Source organism: Glycine max, chromosome 15, assembly GCF_000004515.6.
Source record: "Glycine max cultivar Williams 82 chromosome 15, Glycine_max_v4.0, whole genome shotgun sequence".
In the NCBI taxonomy this organism is placed as follows: domain Eukaryota; kingdom Viridiplantae; phylum Streptophyta; class Magnoliopsida; order Fabales; family Fabaceae; genus Glycine; species Glycine max.
In genome coordinates, this window is record NC_038251.2 from 3,696,920 (window position 1) to 3,711,750 (window position 14,831).

Sequence of the window (14,831 nt, forward strand, 5' to 3'; positions counted from 1 at the left end):
GCGGTGATGTGAGGATAGGATAATAAATGTAGTAGATGAGGCAGAGCAATGGGACAAATGGAGTCAACGACATTGAAAGGACCGGACTGATCCACGTGAGACGACAGCATTGGGCAGCACGACCTTGAATTGAATGCATTGCAGCATTTGCATTGGGGGGGCGGGGCCCGGGGACCAAACCATATTCCACGTACATTGTCTCGTCACGTGGCGTCTTTCCATTGGTTTTACGAGTCTGGCTAAACTGGCCACGGCAATTATACGTTAATGATGATACATGTGGATGTGGGACACCATAACTTTTCTCCTCATTCTGACTACCACTCTTCACTCCTCAAACCAACACTTTCACCCAATTTCAATTTCTAACTAGATTTTCGGCCCCAGTTTAGATACCACAAAGATATTGGAAACAGAAGTTGTTTATTAAAAAGTTTTCATTAGGCTTTTACATTTTTAATATATTAAATATTTTTACAACAATATTTTAAGATTTTGTGTTAACAAAATTATTTGTTTACACTTTGTTTGGTTGTGAAAAAAAAGAGGAAAGAAACTGAACTAGATGAAAAAAGAAAATAAGAGAAATATATGATAAATAAAGTGAAAATAAAAGTTCTTTGGTCAAAGAGAAATAAAGTGAAGAAAAAAAACATTTGAATTGAGTTGTTTGATAAGAATGAAAATAAAAAATGATAAATTAATATTAAATAAAAATACATTATTATAAGCAATTATGTATGTGGATGTGGGTGGGTGTTTCATTTAGTTTTTTTTTATTGTTTCTGGTGCACCCAGCATTTAATTAAAATACCAAAACTGCCCCTGCATTTTTTTCGCATTTGTGATGGATGTGTGTGAGGATGATCTGTAAATCGTACGGATCAAGTTGATCCGTAAGATTGATACGGATCAACTTGATCCGTAAGCCTTTTACGGAACAATACGGATCAACATGATCCGTAAAAGTCTTATGTTGATACGTAAGGTTTCTATGGATCAGCTTAAATGGCTTACGAATCAAGGGTATTTTCGTCATTTTACCTTAAGTGCTGGTGCACCTAGCAACACCCTTTTTTTTTTTTTTTCCTTCATGGTTCCCGTTCCAAACGATGATGGCTTCAGGAATGTTGCTATCCCAATTAAGCTTACCCAAACAGGCCCGTCTGTTACTGTCCGTAATGCAATTTTCAATATCAAGCCCAATTAACTCAGGTATGACAAATTTGCCCTAGTCTTTCTCTCATCTTAGGCCCAGGTCTCTCCTCTCAATCTCACAACATCGGAAAAAAAAGATGAATGGAGAATTATGTGGCAATGATAAACAATGAAATCTAATGCAAACTGAAAACGGTAACAACGCTGTCACATTATAGTTGAGGAGGCTGTGTATAATTTCCTGATTTTCCTCAAATTACAGACACAAATAGGGAATTAAGCCCAAACACACTTTAGACTAAATAAATAGACACAGGTTGCCCAAGCCAATGGTCATTTGGATCCAAAAGCAAATGACAATTTTGGTCGGGATTTGTTTTTACCCAACAACTTTATTTGGTTTAGACGTTCTTGCTCCTCCTCCTGTTTCTTTTTTCGCATGGCTTCTTCCTTCTGTCTTTGCATCTCTTCCAGCTCTTTATATCGTTCTTCCTCCCTTCTTTGCTGCTCTAAAGCTTCCCTTCTCTGAGCTTCTTCAACCTTCCTCCGGTTCTCCTCAAGCATCCTTTCAAGATCTTCTTTCTCTTTACGGGCTTGCTCCTGCAGATCAACATAAACACAATCACAAGGCTTACCAATGGTTTCCGGCATAGTCCAATGAAAATAAGAAAACATGAAAGCTAGAAGTTCACTGCAGAACCAGCAACTGGAAGAAGAAATACATAATAGTCTGACTAAAACTAGCTCCTTTTCGTTTTGTCGTTAAATGGAAATCAAACAAGGTAAAAACAAATTGACGATTCTGGCAGAATATCAAAAGAATTAAAATATTAAACCACACCCTAAAATGGCACTTATCTTGGTCTTGTTCTGTAGAGAACGTAAGACAAATTAATAAGCAACCCATCGCGATATTCATATGCTTGTCACAACAAAAAAGAATGAGTTGGAGGATGAAGTGATTTAAAACAAATACCTCCTTCTGTTTAGCCTCAATAAGGGCAGCTTCTTTTTCTTTTTCAAGTTGAGCTGCAACTTCATCATTAAGTCTCTTCCGTCCCTCTTCCAACCGCCTTTCAATCTCCACCTGAACCTCCTCAGATTTCAAGCTTTCTTCAACTCTCTTACGTATTGCTTCTTCAACTCTCTTTGCAGTCTCTTCTTCTATTAATTTCAACTCTGCTTCTAGTTGACGCCTGTGAAAACATACAAATTGTTAAGCAAGAAAAATGGCCTCTTGAACCGGGGGGAAATGCCACATAAGTGGATGTTTTTCATAGTAGGCAGATAACATATAAACTGGACAATAGACATGAGACATGTCTTCTGCATTTTTTTCTCCCTTTTTTCTGTTTACCCTTTCCTAAACTACTTGATAGAAAACCACAATCAACGGCAAACTAACCTCCATGATGACAATGGCACTAATAAATGGTTATGCTTTTAAGGCATACCTCTATTGAATCCTGATCCAAACAAATGAGTTTCAAAACTGGTGAACAGTAGATAAATGAGGCAGCCAATTTGATCATCAAACATAACAAGTCCAATTATAGCAGTACCTTTCTTCAGACAAGCCTGTGAAGAAGAAATTCAAGTAACATGCTGCAGTTTTAAAACTAGTCATGGAAAACCTAAAATTTTTTACACTAAACATCTTTGACATGTTAGTTTTGAAGAAGCGTCAAGTTATTTTGTTAGTTACGTGCCAGAAGAATCAAAACAATTAAATCAATCCATATGTTCATCCTATTAAAAATAATATTTATTGTGTAGAGCAAGAGATTTAAACTAATAAATGTCAGGTCAAAATTATAACTGAAATACAACAAGGGATGGACTTTGCATCTAAAGAATCAGCCTAACAAAAATTTGAAGGCAATCTAGTTCATAAACCTGATGACTAGACCCCCTTGGAGGTGAGTCAGGATCAGGTCAATCTTTTCTGAGAGTGTGTGCTATAAAAACCAAGTCCATAACCATGTATCCTCCTACTTCCCTGCAAGGCTCCAATCCACCCCACCAAATGGGAACAAAAAAGTAAAACTTAAAAAAAGTATTTACCAAAATAAACAACAATGAGTCAAGTGATTGTTAAACTATCATATTTATGCACAAAATAACCACTTCAAGTGTTTTTTTTTCTTTTATGGAAAATATTTTTAACAGTTTTTCTTATTCTCCCAAAAAAAGAAGAAAAATCTTCTTCTCGACTCAACTATTCATATTATCATATGCCTCAAAGGAGATATTAGTCAGTTGAAGAAAGAAAGCATAAAGCATTAGGACATCCAGTTGAATCAGAAGTGAGCCAAACATGCCAGTATAATGAATACTAGGACATCCAGTCAGTTAATTGATGCATCAAAAGTAAAGACAGAGAAAGGAGGGTTCATAAGATTGAAATTGTAGTATATGTGAGTAAATATTCTAACCCTCAAGCCCTCAACCAATAAGCAGCATAGAAGTGGCAACATGCCAAAAATGGACCAATGATGTAAAAACTTTTATGGACTAATAAACAGAATAACTTAGTAATTTGACACTGAAAGTGATAAAAGAAATGCATAAATCAAACAATATAGCTATGCAACATGAAAATAAGCATTACATAAACCAATAGATATCAGAACATTATTAAAACTGTCTTGTAATATATCTAACATGTTCTATGCAACATGAAATTAATCATAATATAAACCAATAGACATCAGAACATTATTAAAACACTGGTATATACAGTATACCTATATTTGAAATAGACATATGTAGATGGGACATTTGAGACTAGAACTTTTTCACCAAAAAATTAGAAAAAAGAATTACAAAATTTTACCAATATAACCTTCCTTCCCTAATTTTCCAGGCAGTCTGTGTCTTAAAGATAATATGCACCTTTTTCATATGGGAGATATGCCCATTAATAGCACCAGTGTTCCAAAGTTCTAGCAATACATTATAAGTTACGCATAAAAGCCAGAAGTTCTCATCATAAACCAGAAGAACCTATCCATGATTTCCATCTTAAAGCATAACTCAAGGAAAAGCAAAGAAAAGTTAGAGTTAAAGAAAAAAATTATAACCATTTAATCTACCTTTTCTTCTCTTCTTCTTTCTTTTGTTTTTCAGTGGCACTTTTGTGCTCTACTGACACAAGACTTGGACTGGAAGATTTACGAGTAGGAGACAATGAGGAACTCCTACTTCTATGTCTTCTGTATCGTTTAGCAGATGGAGATCGGCTTCTACCACGTCTTGGAGTTGTAGAAGGACTTCTGTGACCTCTTGGTGAAATAGAACGACTTTTTCGCCTGTATGATGACAAATGATCATAAGCAATGAACCTCAGCAACTAAACAGCTATCTTTAGAGAATATAAATGCTTCCCACCATCTAGCACACTAAATACAAAAACATGTACAGTTACCTCAGAAATTGCTAAGATTAACCATTGTGTGCTCCATCTTTTATCACATGAAGAAGCAAATGTCACAATCGAGCAATGAAAAAACACCCTATCAGCACCCACCACCTGTTCATATCCCTCACTTCCCATGTTATGGGAAGAAACTGATCTTTTTTATTGTTACAAATAGCATATATCCTATCTTGTTCTCTAAATTATGCTCTATATGTGTTATTTTGATGAGTTTCTGCCTCCACATATAAGTAGGAAATCCCACAAAAGAAAGAAACTCAATACAAAGTCTTACAAAGTCAGCAACACCATCACCAGATACTAATGGCAAGGTCATCAAATACTTGAAAATCATCAATATCAATCATCCAGCAAAAACAGTATGTATCCCGTTGATTGGCTCAAGGAGCTCAACAGAAGAAGACAAATGGCATAATAAAAGAAATCTAACTGTCCATTCTTGTTCACTTGAGCATATACAAAAGAGAAGGTGAATCATAAGCAAATATCAAGTAGATATTGAATTTAAATAACAAGCATTATCAACCATGGGATTCAACTTTGACCTACGTGCTTTGGTCATTAAAATACCATAGCTCTGTAATCCTGGAAATGCCATGTTCATTTCTTCAAACAAAAAAATAGTCAGTTCTTGAAAAATACACGACCAAGGAAAATCATTTTATTTTTAAATTGACATTTAAATACAGCATTAACATAATGGATAGGAGGGAAAAGGAAGCCAAAACACATTGTTTTATACATTATTATTCTCAAGTCAATAACATAACCCTCACCATGATCTCAAGTTCAAGTCTAATCCAGATTTCCAATTTTGTAGATATCAAATATTATAACTGTTTAATGTCCTCGGTATGTCCAACGAGTACAGTTTACAATTACATTATAAAAAAGAACAGCAACAAAATATAGATAAATAAAATGTTTAAGTTACATAGCAAATAATTTACAAAATATATCAAACAAATAAACATATAAACGGGGTCACCTGCTGTAAGAGTAGGACGAATAAGGAGATCTGCTTCTGTCTCTTCTGCTCCTCCTGCTATACCTGTGTCCCACAGGAGATGGTGAATGCCTCCGCCTATAGGGAGGCGATCGGGATCGTGACAAGTCTCGAGGCATTTCCCAATACCCGATCCCCAATAAACTTCAGATATAGTTTTTTTTTTTTTTTTCACTGGAGATGATTGGAAAAAAGGAAGGGGCAATAATTTGTTTCCCTGCAAGGAACATATCAATATAAATCGACCAGTTAAGATAAGAATTACTTAAAAGTGCATCACACTGATTATGAAGTTATTAAATGATCATCAAAACAAAAATGAGTGATGAAATTTGAAATGCATAAAAATAAAAGCCACAGAGGCTACCGCTCCATGGGTCACTCGTATACCAACTCAATTCTTAAAGCGGCATGAATTTAAAATTAAAAAAAAAAAAAAAACTAAGAACAAGGTTTCACCTAAAAAAATCAGGGGAAAGCTCAAAATCAGTATTCAGGGAACGAGATGTCGGGCTATTAAGTAGAATATTTGCGAGTTATCAAAACAGAAACACGGAGGAATTGCGATGTGATAATGAGAGTAAATTGAAACTCTGCAAAGTGGAAACCCTAACACGATGGAGGAAGACAACGGCGATAGAAGACGGAAGGTGGACCAAAATACTTTTTTCTATTTTCTATTTTCCATTTTTTCTTTTTTTTTCCAACTCTAAACGCGACATTCGTTCTACCAAAAAGACCCAAAAAATAGTTTTCGGCTTAAAAAAAAAGGGGGGGCCGTTGTATTGTAGTCTTTGGGTTCTATTAGATTATCGAATTATGAGCCCAACACCAATACATAAAAACATATTTCTTTTATTATTTTTTTTAGAAAGAAGAGAAATAAAGTAAAAATATAGATGTTAAGTTTAATAGAAATAGAAAAAGAATAAAATAAATCATTGTGAATTGATTTTTGCAACAAGCAATCGGTTATAATGTGTGAAAATCAGTTGTTTATGAAAATTGTTCATCACTTAAAATATAGAAGGTCTATGTTAGCATTAAATATTTTTTTTATTGGACAAAAATATCAGACTTCCTTTATTTAGAAATATATAAATTAAAGGTTAATTTTGTAATTCTGTTCTTTTAAAAAAATATCAAATAACCCAAAAATCCATTCATTTGACCTCTCCCACATTTTCATCGCCACACCATGATTTCGTTACTATCTCCATCAACGAGACCTACAAGTGACAAATCTTAACCAAAGACTCCACCGACAACAATTCTACGGTGTTCGAAGCCCCACCGATCTCCTCTTTATTGATGGTGACTTTTTCTAAGCAATTATTTTTGATAGCATAAAATTGAAGTTTTGTTTTGCACCTTTTACTAATTAATACTACCGTAATTATAAAAAACTTGAGATTGAGGATTAATTTGGAATCTTAAAAATACAATCCTTGACTTATGTACTGGTTCGTGGAAAAACCCAGCTATCCCTACGCAAGAACAAAGACGTTGGAAGGAGAAAAAATACTTTTGGTTTATTTGTTTATTTAAAAATACAATTACATATCTGTCCTTTAAGTTTTACATTTCTAAATAAAGGATGAGTGATATATTTGTTCAATAAAAAAGATGTTGAAGACTAACATGACCTTTTATTTTTTATGACAATTTTAAATTATTAATAAACGTGGAAAAAATCATTTAATGCATAACTCTAGCGGTCAAAATGCGAGAGATGTATCTTCTCAACTGTTTTTCATGCATACCAGAGATAGATAGGGTACTACTCTATTATATATATTTTCACACAATCAAACAATTTCATTTTTTATTTATTTCTCACTTATTTCTTTTCTCCCTTCCTTCTTTCCCCCACATTTCTACCCTAGGAAACAAAGCATTAATGCTCAACTTTCTCTATTTCTCTCCGGATCAATTTAAAGTTAATCTAGATTGTTAGAAAAATTACAATACTTATCAACAATTCCAAAAGAATTAGTAAGATAAATCAATTTAAGAAATTAATTTAGTAATCCAATTTATTTAAATAAGTTCTTTAGGTAGTATTTATATAGAGTTTTAAAATTTAAATGAAAGGTAATTTAATTACTTTAATTAAACTTATTTCATTTTAAAATACTTTTTAAATGAAATAATTTAAAATTCTTATATTTTATTTTTTTATTTAAATTAAATAATTCAATTCTACCATATGCATTTTTTTAATGTTTTATTTAAAAAGATGACATTTCAATATTAAATTTCACTAAATGTAAACGTGAGTCAATTTTTCAATAATAAAAATATTAAAAAATAATTGGAAAATGGGAAATTTTTGGCAAAAAAATTCTAAATGATTAACTATACCATTTCTTATGAATAATCAATCAATACAAAACTATGTGCATATATTATTTATTCTTAAAACTGTTTGATTAACCCATTAAAATTGGCTGAGTGACAAGAGAGTGAGTGGTATGTATGAAGTCTTATGACTGATATAGTAGAGATGAGAGAATATAAAGGATTAAAATAACAAAGTGAATGAAAATAAATGAAAAATAAAGTGGAAACAAGTTTGATTGAAGAAAAAAAAAAGACAATGAGAGATAAAAAAAATGAGTAAAATAAGTAGGATTATTTTTATTCTCTTTTCTTCTTATCAAACGATTAAAATAGAATGAGTTTTTCACCAAGAAAAAATAGAATGAGCCCTACCATTTTTAAGATTATTTCTATTCTTTTTTCCACTTACCAAATAACCCAACTTAATTCCATCCTCCGCCACGGAGATTAATTTTTTATTGTACATTAAAAATTATTCGATCGGTGTTTTTAAACCCTAGTTTTCCAATATACAAAATCCAGATAAAATTCCTTTTATTCTACGGAAGAAGACTTGTTTAACGTTCTGAAAATAATGCTTCCTGTATGTGATATGAGTGGCGACATCATCAACCATATCTATACTTTTACAAAGGCACATGGGATGTTTGGTTGTTGCGTAGCCAAGGAGGCATGAAATTAATAACCAAATTCGTCGTTATTTTATCCTATTTTTACCTAAGTTATCCAAATTAATAATCAACAATTATAAGTTCCCCTGATAAATATGTTTCAATGACCTTTGTTCTTGTTCATGGTTGATTACAAGAGTTGATAAACAAGAGGAAGAACGAATGGGTAAAGCTATTGTATCGAGGTACTTCCCAACAAGAAAATCCCTTGAGTTGAGGGATAAGCCACACTGCTTCCAAACCAAAGATTGAATTTGAATATATACCACCGAATCTTCTAATAAGAATTTACCAAGTTAATGCGCGTAGACATCTTAAAAGTTTAGAAAATAAAATGAATCTTACAGCAATTGATGGAGGAAATTAATAATATTAAAATTCAGAATAGGATAGTTTTACTTATTAGATTCCTGAATTAAGAATATGGAGGTGAATGTTATTGTAAGTTGTGCCATTCAGGGCCAGGCGCATGGATTGCACAAGAAAGCTGGCTGAGTGCAAAGGAACTTAAATCTTCAGTGTCAGAACTCAGAAGGCATATATATAAAATATCAATCATCTAGCTGGATACACATTTTCTTAACATGAAGCTGAGTATGACTGTGGCAAGTCCACTAGCTCTATGCTGCTAACAAGTAACAATTCTGCATCTTTGGAGGAGATAGGTTCGTGGACCAGTAGCAAAAGTCATTGACTCATTGCAGTGCCAGTAAGAACATGGAACTCTGGGATTGGTGAGGATTACAAAAAATGATGTGCTAACATCTCATTACTCGGTCACATAACACTACTGCTTAAATCTATGCACACACTAAAGTAAATCAAGACTCAACATTTCATTGAGATAAGTGGAAATGGGATTAGGGTCTAGGGACACATCTGAAAACAAAAAACGATTCATTTTCATGCTTTAGAACACAATTGAAATCTTGAAGATTCATGGGGGGGAAACACAATTTAATCTGCAGGAAACGCCCAAAAGAAGTGAGGAAATTGGAAATTTTTGTCTCCTCAGCTCTATTAGTCCAGGAATCAGGATCAAAGAAGCAATACCTACTGTCAACAAACATGTGAATTCATAAATACATTACTGAATAATGTTCAACATTAATTAGGCTGGTTGAATCATAAGCCTTGTATGGATCCACCCAAAACATCGAGGATTTCCATGTATCAATAACAGTGAATCTGTTTTTTCTTTCCACTTTTGGCTGAATATTCTCCAGCATCTCAATTTTGGTAGTACAATTGTGATCTAATTAATTTCCTACCTTCCAAGCAGAAATGTAACTAAGAAGTGAAAATAACAATAAAGAGTAAAGGAGAAGTATATTTTATTGGCAGCAGGTTTAACCTGAACTGAATACATATCATATATTAAGAAGGATGAACCTTTCCAGAAGAGAGTCCTTTCCAAGCTGATTTCATGGAAGCAGTGGCTGAATTAAGAGCAGCCTCAATATACTTCTTGGAAGCAATAGAGGCACCTTTTTCCATCAAATTTCCCATTTTTCTGGCTCTCTCAGCAGTTTGAACCAAGCCTTCCATTTCATTCTTTGACATCCTCTCTAGCTCCTCTTCAAAGCGTCTAAACTCATCCATGGCACTCTCCATCACTGAGTCAAGGTACTCCTCAGCTTCTTCCATGCCAGCCTCTGCTTCTTCCACCTCTTTCTCTTGCTCAAGCTCAGCTGCTGCCCATGCCTTGTAGGACTCGATCTCGAACAGCTTCATTAGATCTTCGATTGTCGAAGGATCGAAGTTCTTGTCTTGTAGGGCCTGGTCTGAGAGGAAGGTGAATTGGGAGAGCAGAGCTTCCATTTTTCTTTCTGGAGTGAAGAAGCAGATCTAACCGCGTGTGTGTTTAGTGCAAGAAAAAAGTGGGTGGGGAATATAGCATATAAAACCATGGTATCTAGCCTTTAAAAGTTAGAATTTCTAGGGCCAGAATTTTCCACAAGGTCACATGCTTCCAAGGGCATGTACAATAGCCAAAACTTAATATAAGTTATTTTGTTTGTCTTAAAACATATTAAATTAATTTAGGTGGTTCTCATAATATTACATTATATTTAAGACACTCATATATACAGTTTTATTTTAATGATAAAAAATACTAAACAATTCATTTTTTTATTTATTTATGTTTTTCTCTTTTCTCTTGGAATTTGGGCTTAAAAATTATTTTTATTCTTGAGAAACTTTGGAGATGCTATACCTATATAAGATAAAAATTAAGATATTTAAGACAAAACTTAAGAAACTTATCGTGTTAACTGGTTTTGCTCCAATGACAAAAAGAAAAACAAAGAATCGTTCCTTATTCTAAGAAACCTATCATGTATTTTTGGCCGAAGATACCTTAACTTCTAAACTTATATCAGACCGTCTCAATCTTTCTTTTTTATCTTTTTTTTCTACCTCTCTTCTTTTCACTCATCCATTCATTCTAACAATAATGGGGTGTAGGGTTTAATTATTTTAATTTTTTTTTTAAATAGGTGGGAAGGATGAGGATCTAGGAGGAAAAAAATACTTGAACATCTAACCTGTTAATTGACACAAGAGAGAGTGATAAAAGAAAAAAAATAGGTATTATAAGTGATATAACATGATAGGAAGAAAAATAAAAAAAATGATGTTAGAAAAGTATTTAAAAATATTAGGTGTTCAAATATGATACCTCCTAAAGAAATGACAAGGAATTGTATAGTTTTATTACAATATTGGATTTATGGGTTCATCAAACTTGTGAATGAAAAGCACAAAACAGAAATCCTCTATTTTATTTGATCAGCTAAACGTTACATGAAGTGGACGTCATTAATTTTGCTGTGAAAAAGGACTTGGAAATGAACCGTTGAAGTTCCTTTTTTTTCTATCTTATCTACAAAAAAGGTAAGGATTAATCGCCCTACTTTCTTTCTCTATGACTCAGATAAGGTTTGGAGGATGCCTTTTCCTATCTACCCCTAGTTGGGGAATCTTAATCATAGTGGGAGAGTGGGACCGTCACTTTGAAATTTTGATGTGTTCTCATTTCTCAAAATTTCTGATCCTTACGGTAAAATAATTCCCTTTATGATGCTAAAATATAATTTAAGTGTGGAAGCTACGGTCGATTATGATGCCTCTTAGCAAAAATGGTCTAAAGTGACAAATGGTATTTGATAAAATATAATAGTTTTATACGAAAATAAAGTTTGGTATAATCCAGAAGGTAAAATCTTTCTTTTTTTTTCCAAAGTAAATAACCGACGACCTTAAAAAGAGAAAGAAGAAAATATTTAAGAAAAATCATTTATTGGGAAGACAAGTGATTTCATAACTCTTATTTAAGACAACAACGATAAGATAAGAGAAGCAATAAATTAAAGCATGGCGAAGGAGATGCAGCTGTTGATCTTTGTGTTTATTCTAATGATAACTTTGAGTTTCATTTTTCCTTTAGATGCTTTTCAGCAGCAGGCAGTGGAATATGGTGCTGCTGGTTTGCAATCGCAAAGTTCATTTCAAACAACAATCTACTTTGGAATGTTGCCTAGGGGACTGGTTCCTCCATCTGGGCCTTCTACACCAATCAACACGAGACTCACCTCTGCTACTGCATGCTTGGCAACTATGAAGTTCAAAGCTACTTTATGCATTGCATTAATTATGTTTTTACTCCTTTTAAATTAGACGGTATATATTTTTAGTTCTCTAAATATAAAAATGCATTTTTTAATCTCTCAAATTTAAAAAATATTCTTCTTGATCCTTGCTTCAGAATTTGAAGAATTAAAAAAATATTTTTTTAATTTGAGGAGAGGATTGAAAAGAATTATTTTAAATTTGAAAGACTAAAAAATATAAATTTTTATTTGGAGACTAAAAGATAAACCATTTATTTTGAGATATTAAAAACATAATTAATCCTTTTTCATTTCAAAATTTTTTGTTTTTTTGGCTTTTTTTTTAAAAAACTTTAGTTGTTTTAGAATTTTTATTATGTATTTTTATAAAAAAAATCAATTATACTTTTATACGTTGTTGATTATTAAGATCATTTTTAGTGGAGTACTAATGCTATTTCTCAGTGGAAATAGTAATGAGATATTGTATAAATGAAGTAATGAGAAATAGTATAGAAAATTTTAAAACAATAACGTGGATAATTTAATCTAAATTTGTACCAATTAAATATTTTTTAATTTGTATATAAAATCCGTAAATAATCAAATTTTTAAAATGGAGAGAATTTTAGGTTGCAGTTGCATAATACTATCCCCTCAAAATATAGTATTTTTCTAAACATTTAAATAATACTCGTAATTTTTCTCTCTATCTCTGTTTTTACTTTTTATCAGATCATATTAATTACTATAATATACTTATATTTGTTTCCCTCTTTTTTCTCTTTTACCAGGTGTTAATTAGCATTTTAGGTGCTAAAAAATCATTTTTCATGTGTAAAACTTATTGTTAACTTGTGATTTCTGACACACTTTTCTAATACATTATTTCCTAAATTGGTTTTAGTCATTGACTTTTAAAATCTCTAGCTTTCATCCTTGCAATTATGAAATATATAAAATTTGATCTCTAGTGTTAATTTTATTAAGTTAACTATTAACGTGTCTAATAAAATATACACAAATAACATAGATAATCTTAAATGTTATAATAATTACATGACATTTCATGTAATACGAAAGTTACATGATAATTTGTGTGAAATGAATAACATAATAGTAATGTGACATTCACATGATTAATATGTAATATTTTTGTAATTAATATTGTCACATCTGATAACTATTGAATTAAAATATATAACTCAAATATAATTAAAATACATAATTTAAAAAGCGACATGCTCATTCTCCTCAAGCACTATACAGTAACTAATAAAATTTATTTTTCAACTGTTTCAAACTAGTCTCATTTTATATTTATTACTCCATCTATTTCATTTTATATGACATTTTTAGAGTGAAAAATATTTTAAATTAGCTCATACAGCCATACTTGTGTGGATAGTAATTTCAATCCTGATTCGCATACTCATATCTACACCTACTACTCATATCTTACCTATGTGTGTAAAGTCAACAATTTAATATAAAAGACCATTTGGTTAAAAAAAAAATCTACAACTAAATTGAAAAACTCACTCTTGACTCATTCAAACATATTCTTATATTATATTGTTAATCTACATGAAAAAAAAAAACAAAGCGTGAATATTTTTTTGTAGATAACCAAATACTATAATATTTATACTCGCACCTATATCCATTAATTTTTACATATAATTCTCCATTTCATCCATCCTCATTTATATAGATATTTACCCTACTTGTTATGGATATTTTTTTGTGAGTACCCGTCGGGTTTGGATAAAATTATGATCCCTAATTATGAGTATCCCTCTTAGAAAAAATGGTCTCAAGTGATAAATGGTATTTGACATACTGTTTTTTTTTTTAAGTATCAACTACATCTTCATGTGTCAGTTTGTTGTTATTGTTGTTTTTCCTGTGCATCGATTAGTTTGTCAAAATTTTAGTTGTAGAATTGTCATTCGAAAACCCCTTTTCTCCTCTTAATTAATTTGGTGTAACTAATTTTGAAGCAGAAGATGAAAATACTCAAAGAAACCCAAAATTCTTCAAAATCAGAAAATAGAGATTTTAGGTTGCAATAAATGCTTCAATCTATACCTGTTTTATCTTATATATATATATATATATATATATATATATATATATCTTAAAAACAAAATTCTTCATCAAAAAGATCTGAAAAGATTATAATGTTAGAAATATTATTTTAAAGAAGATGAAAAAGAATATTGTGTCGTAATAATAGTTAGTCTTAGAAATAAATTTCAGCGAACCTCTAGTCTAATAAGTATTCCATACTTGTATTGAAAATAAGTGTACAGTTCACCATAAAAATATGTATATGAATTCTTGGCAACAAAAAAATTGGGGAAAAGAAAATGGTGTCCTAATTTAAGAAAGAAAATGTTTTGGGAGCGAGAGAGTATTCATAGAAATGAATCAGTTAATATTTAAAATTAATTATTGATGATTAGATAAAAATATATAATAGGTTTATATGAAAATGATTATGACATAATTTTCAAATGATTTTTGGTGAAAATTATGCCATCATAAAATTTTTGGTGATAGTATATATATATATATTTTACTCACTTAAACTTTTA

At 31.6% G+C, this 14,831-nt stretch overlaps 2 protein-coding genes across 2 annotated transcripts; both read right to left on the reverse strand.

Annotated features, from left to right (window-relative positions):
• Positions 1-1,312: 1,312 nt before the first annotated feature.
• Positions 1,313-6,409, reverse strand: LOC100818838 (uncharacterized protein At1g10890). Its single transcript, XM_006597260.4, has 5 exons — positions 6,063-6,409; positions 5,586-5,820; positions 4,254-4,469; positions 2,135-2,354; positions 1,313-1,758 (listed from the first exon to the last, which is right to left on the reverse strand). The coding sequence occupies exons 2-5, from the start codon at positions 5,720-5,722 to the stop codon at positions 1,492-1,494; spliced, it is 840 nt and encodes a 279-aa protein (XP_006597323.1). The 5' UTR covers positions 5,723-5,820; positions 6,063-6,409; the 3' UTR covers positions 1,313-1,491.
• A 2,778-nt stretch (positions 6,410-9,187) lies between these two features.
• Positions 9,188-10,497, reverse strand: LOC100306561 (uncharacterized). Its single transcript, NM_001249835.2, is given in 1 exon segment — positions 9,188-10,497. A coding segment is annotated over 1 exon segment (444 nt). The 5' UTR covers positions 10,439-10,497; the 3' UTR covers positions 9,188-9,994.
• Between the last annotated feature and the right edge of the window lie 4,334 nt (positions 10,498-14,831).

Coding starts and splice junctions, on each gene's coding strand:
- LOC100818838 (XM_006597260.4), bottom strand. CDS start 5,722: ATGCCTCGAGACTTGTCACGATCCCGATCGCCTCCCTATAGGCGGAGG. Junction 4,470..5,585: donor TCGTCCTACTCTTACAGCAG/GTGACCCCGTTT, acceptor GTCATCATACAG/GCGAAAAAGTCGTTCTATTT. Junction 2,355..4,253: donor AAAGAAGAAGAGAAGAAAAG/GTAGATTAAATG, acceptor ATGTTTTCACAG/GCGTCAACTAGAAGCAGAGT.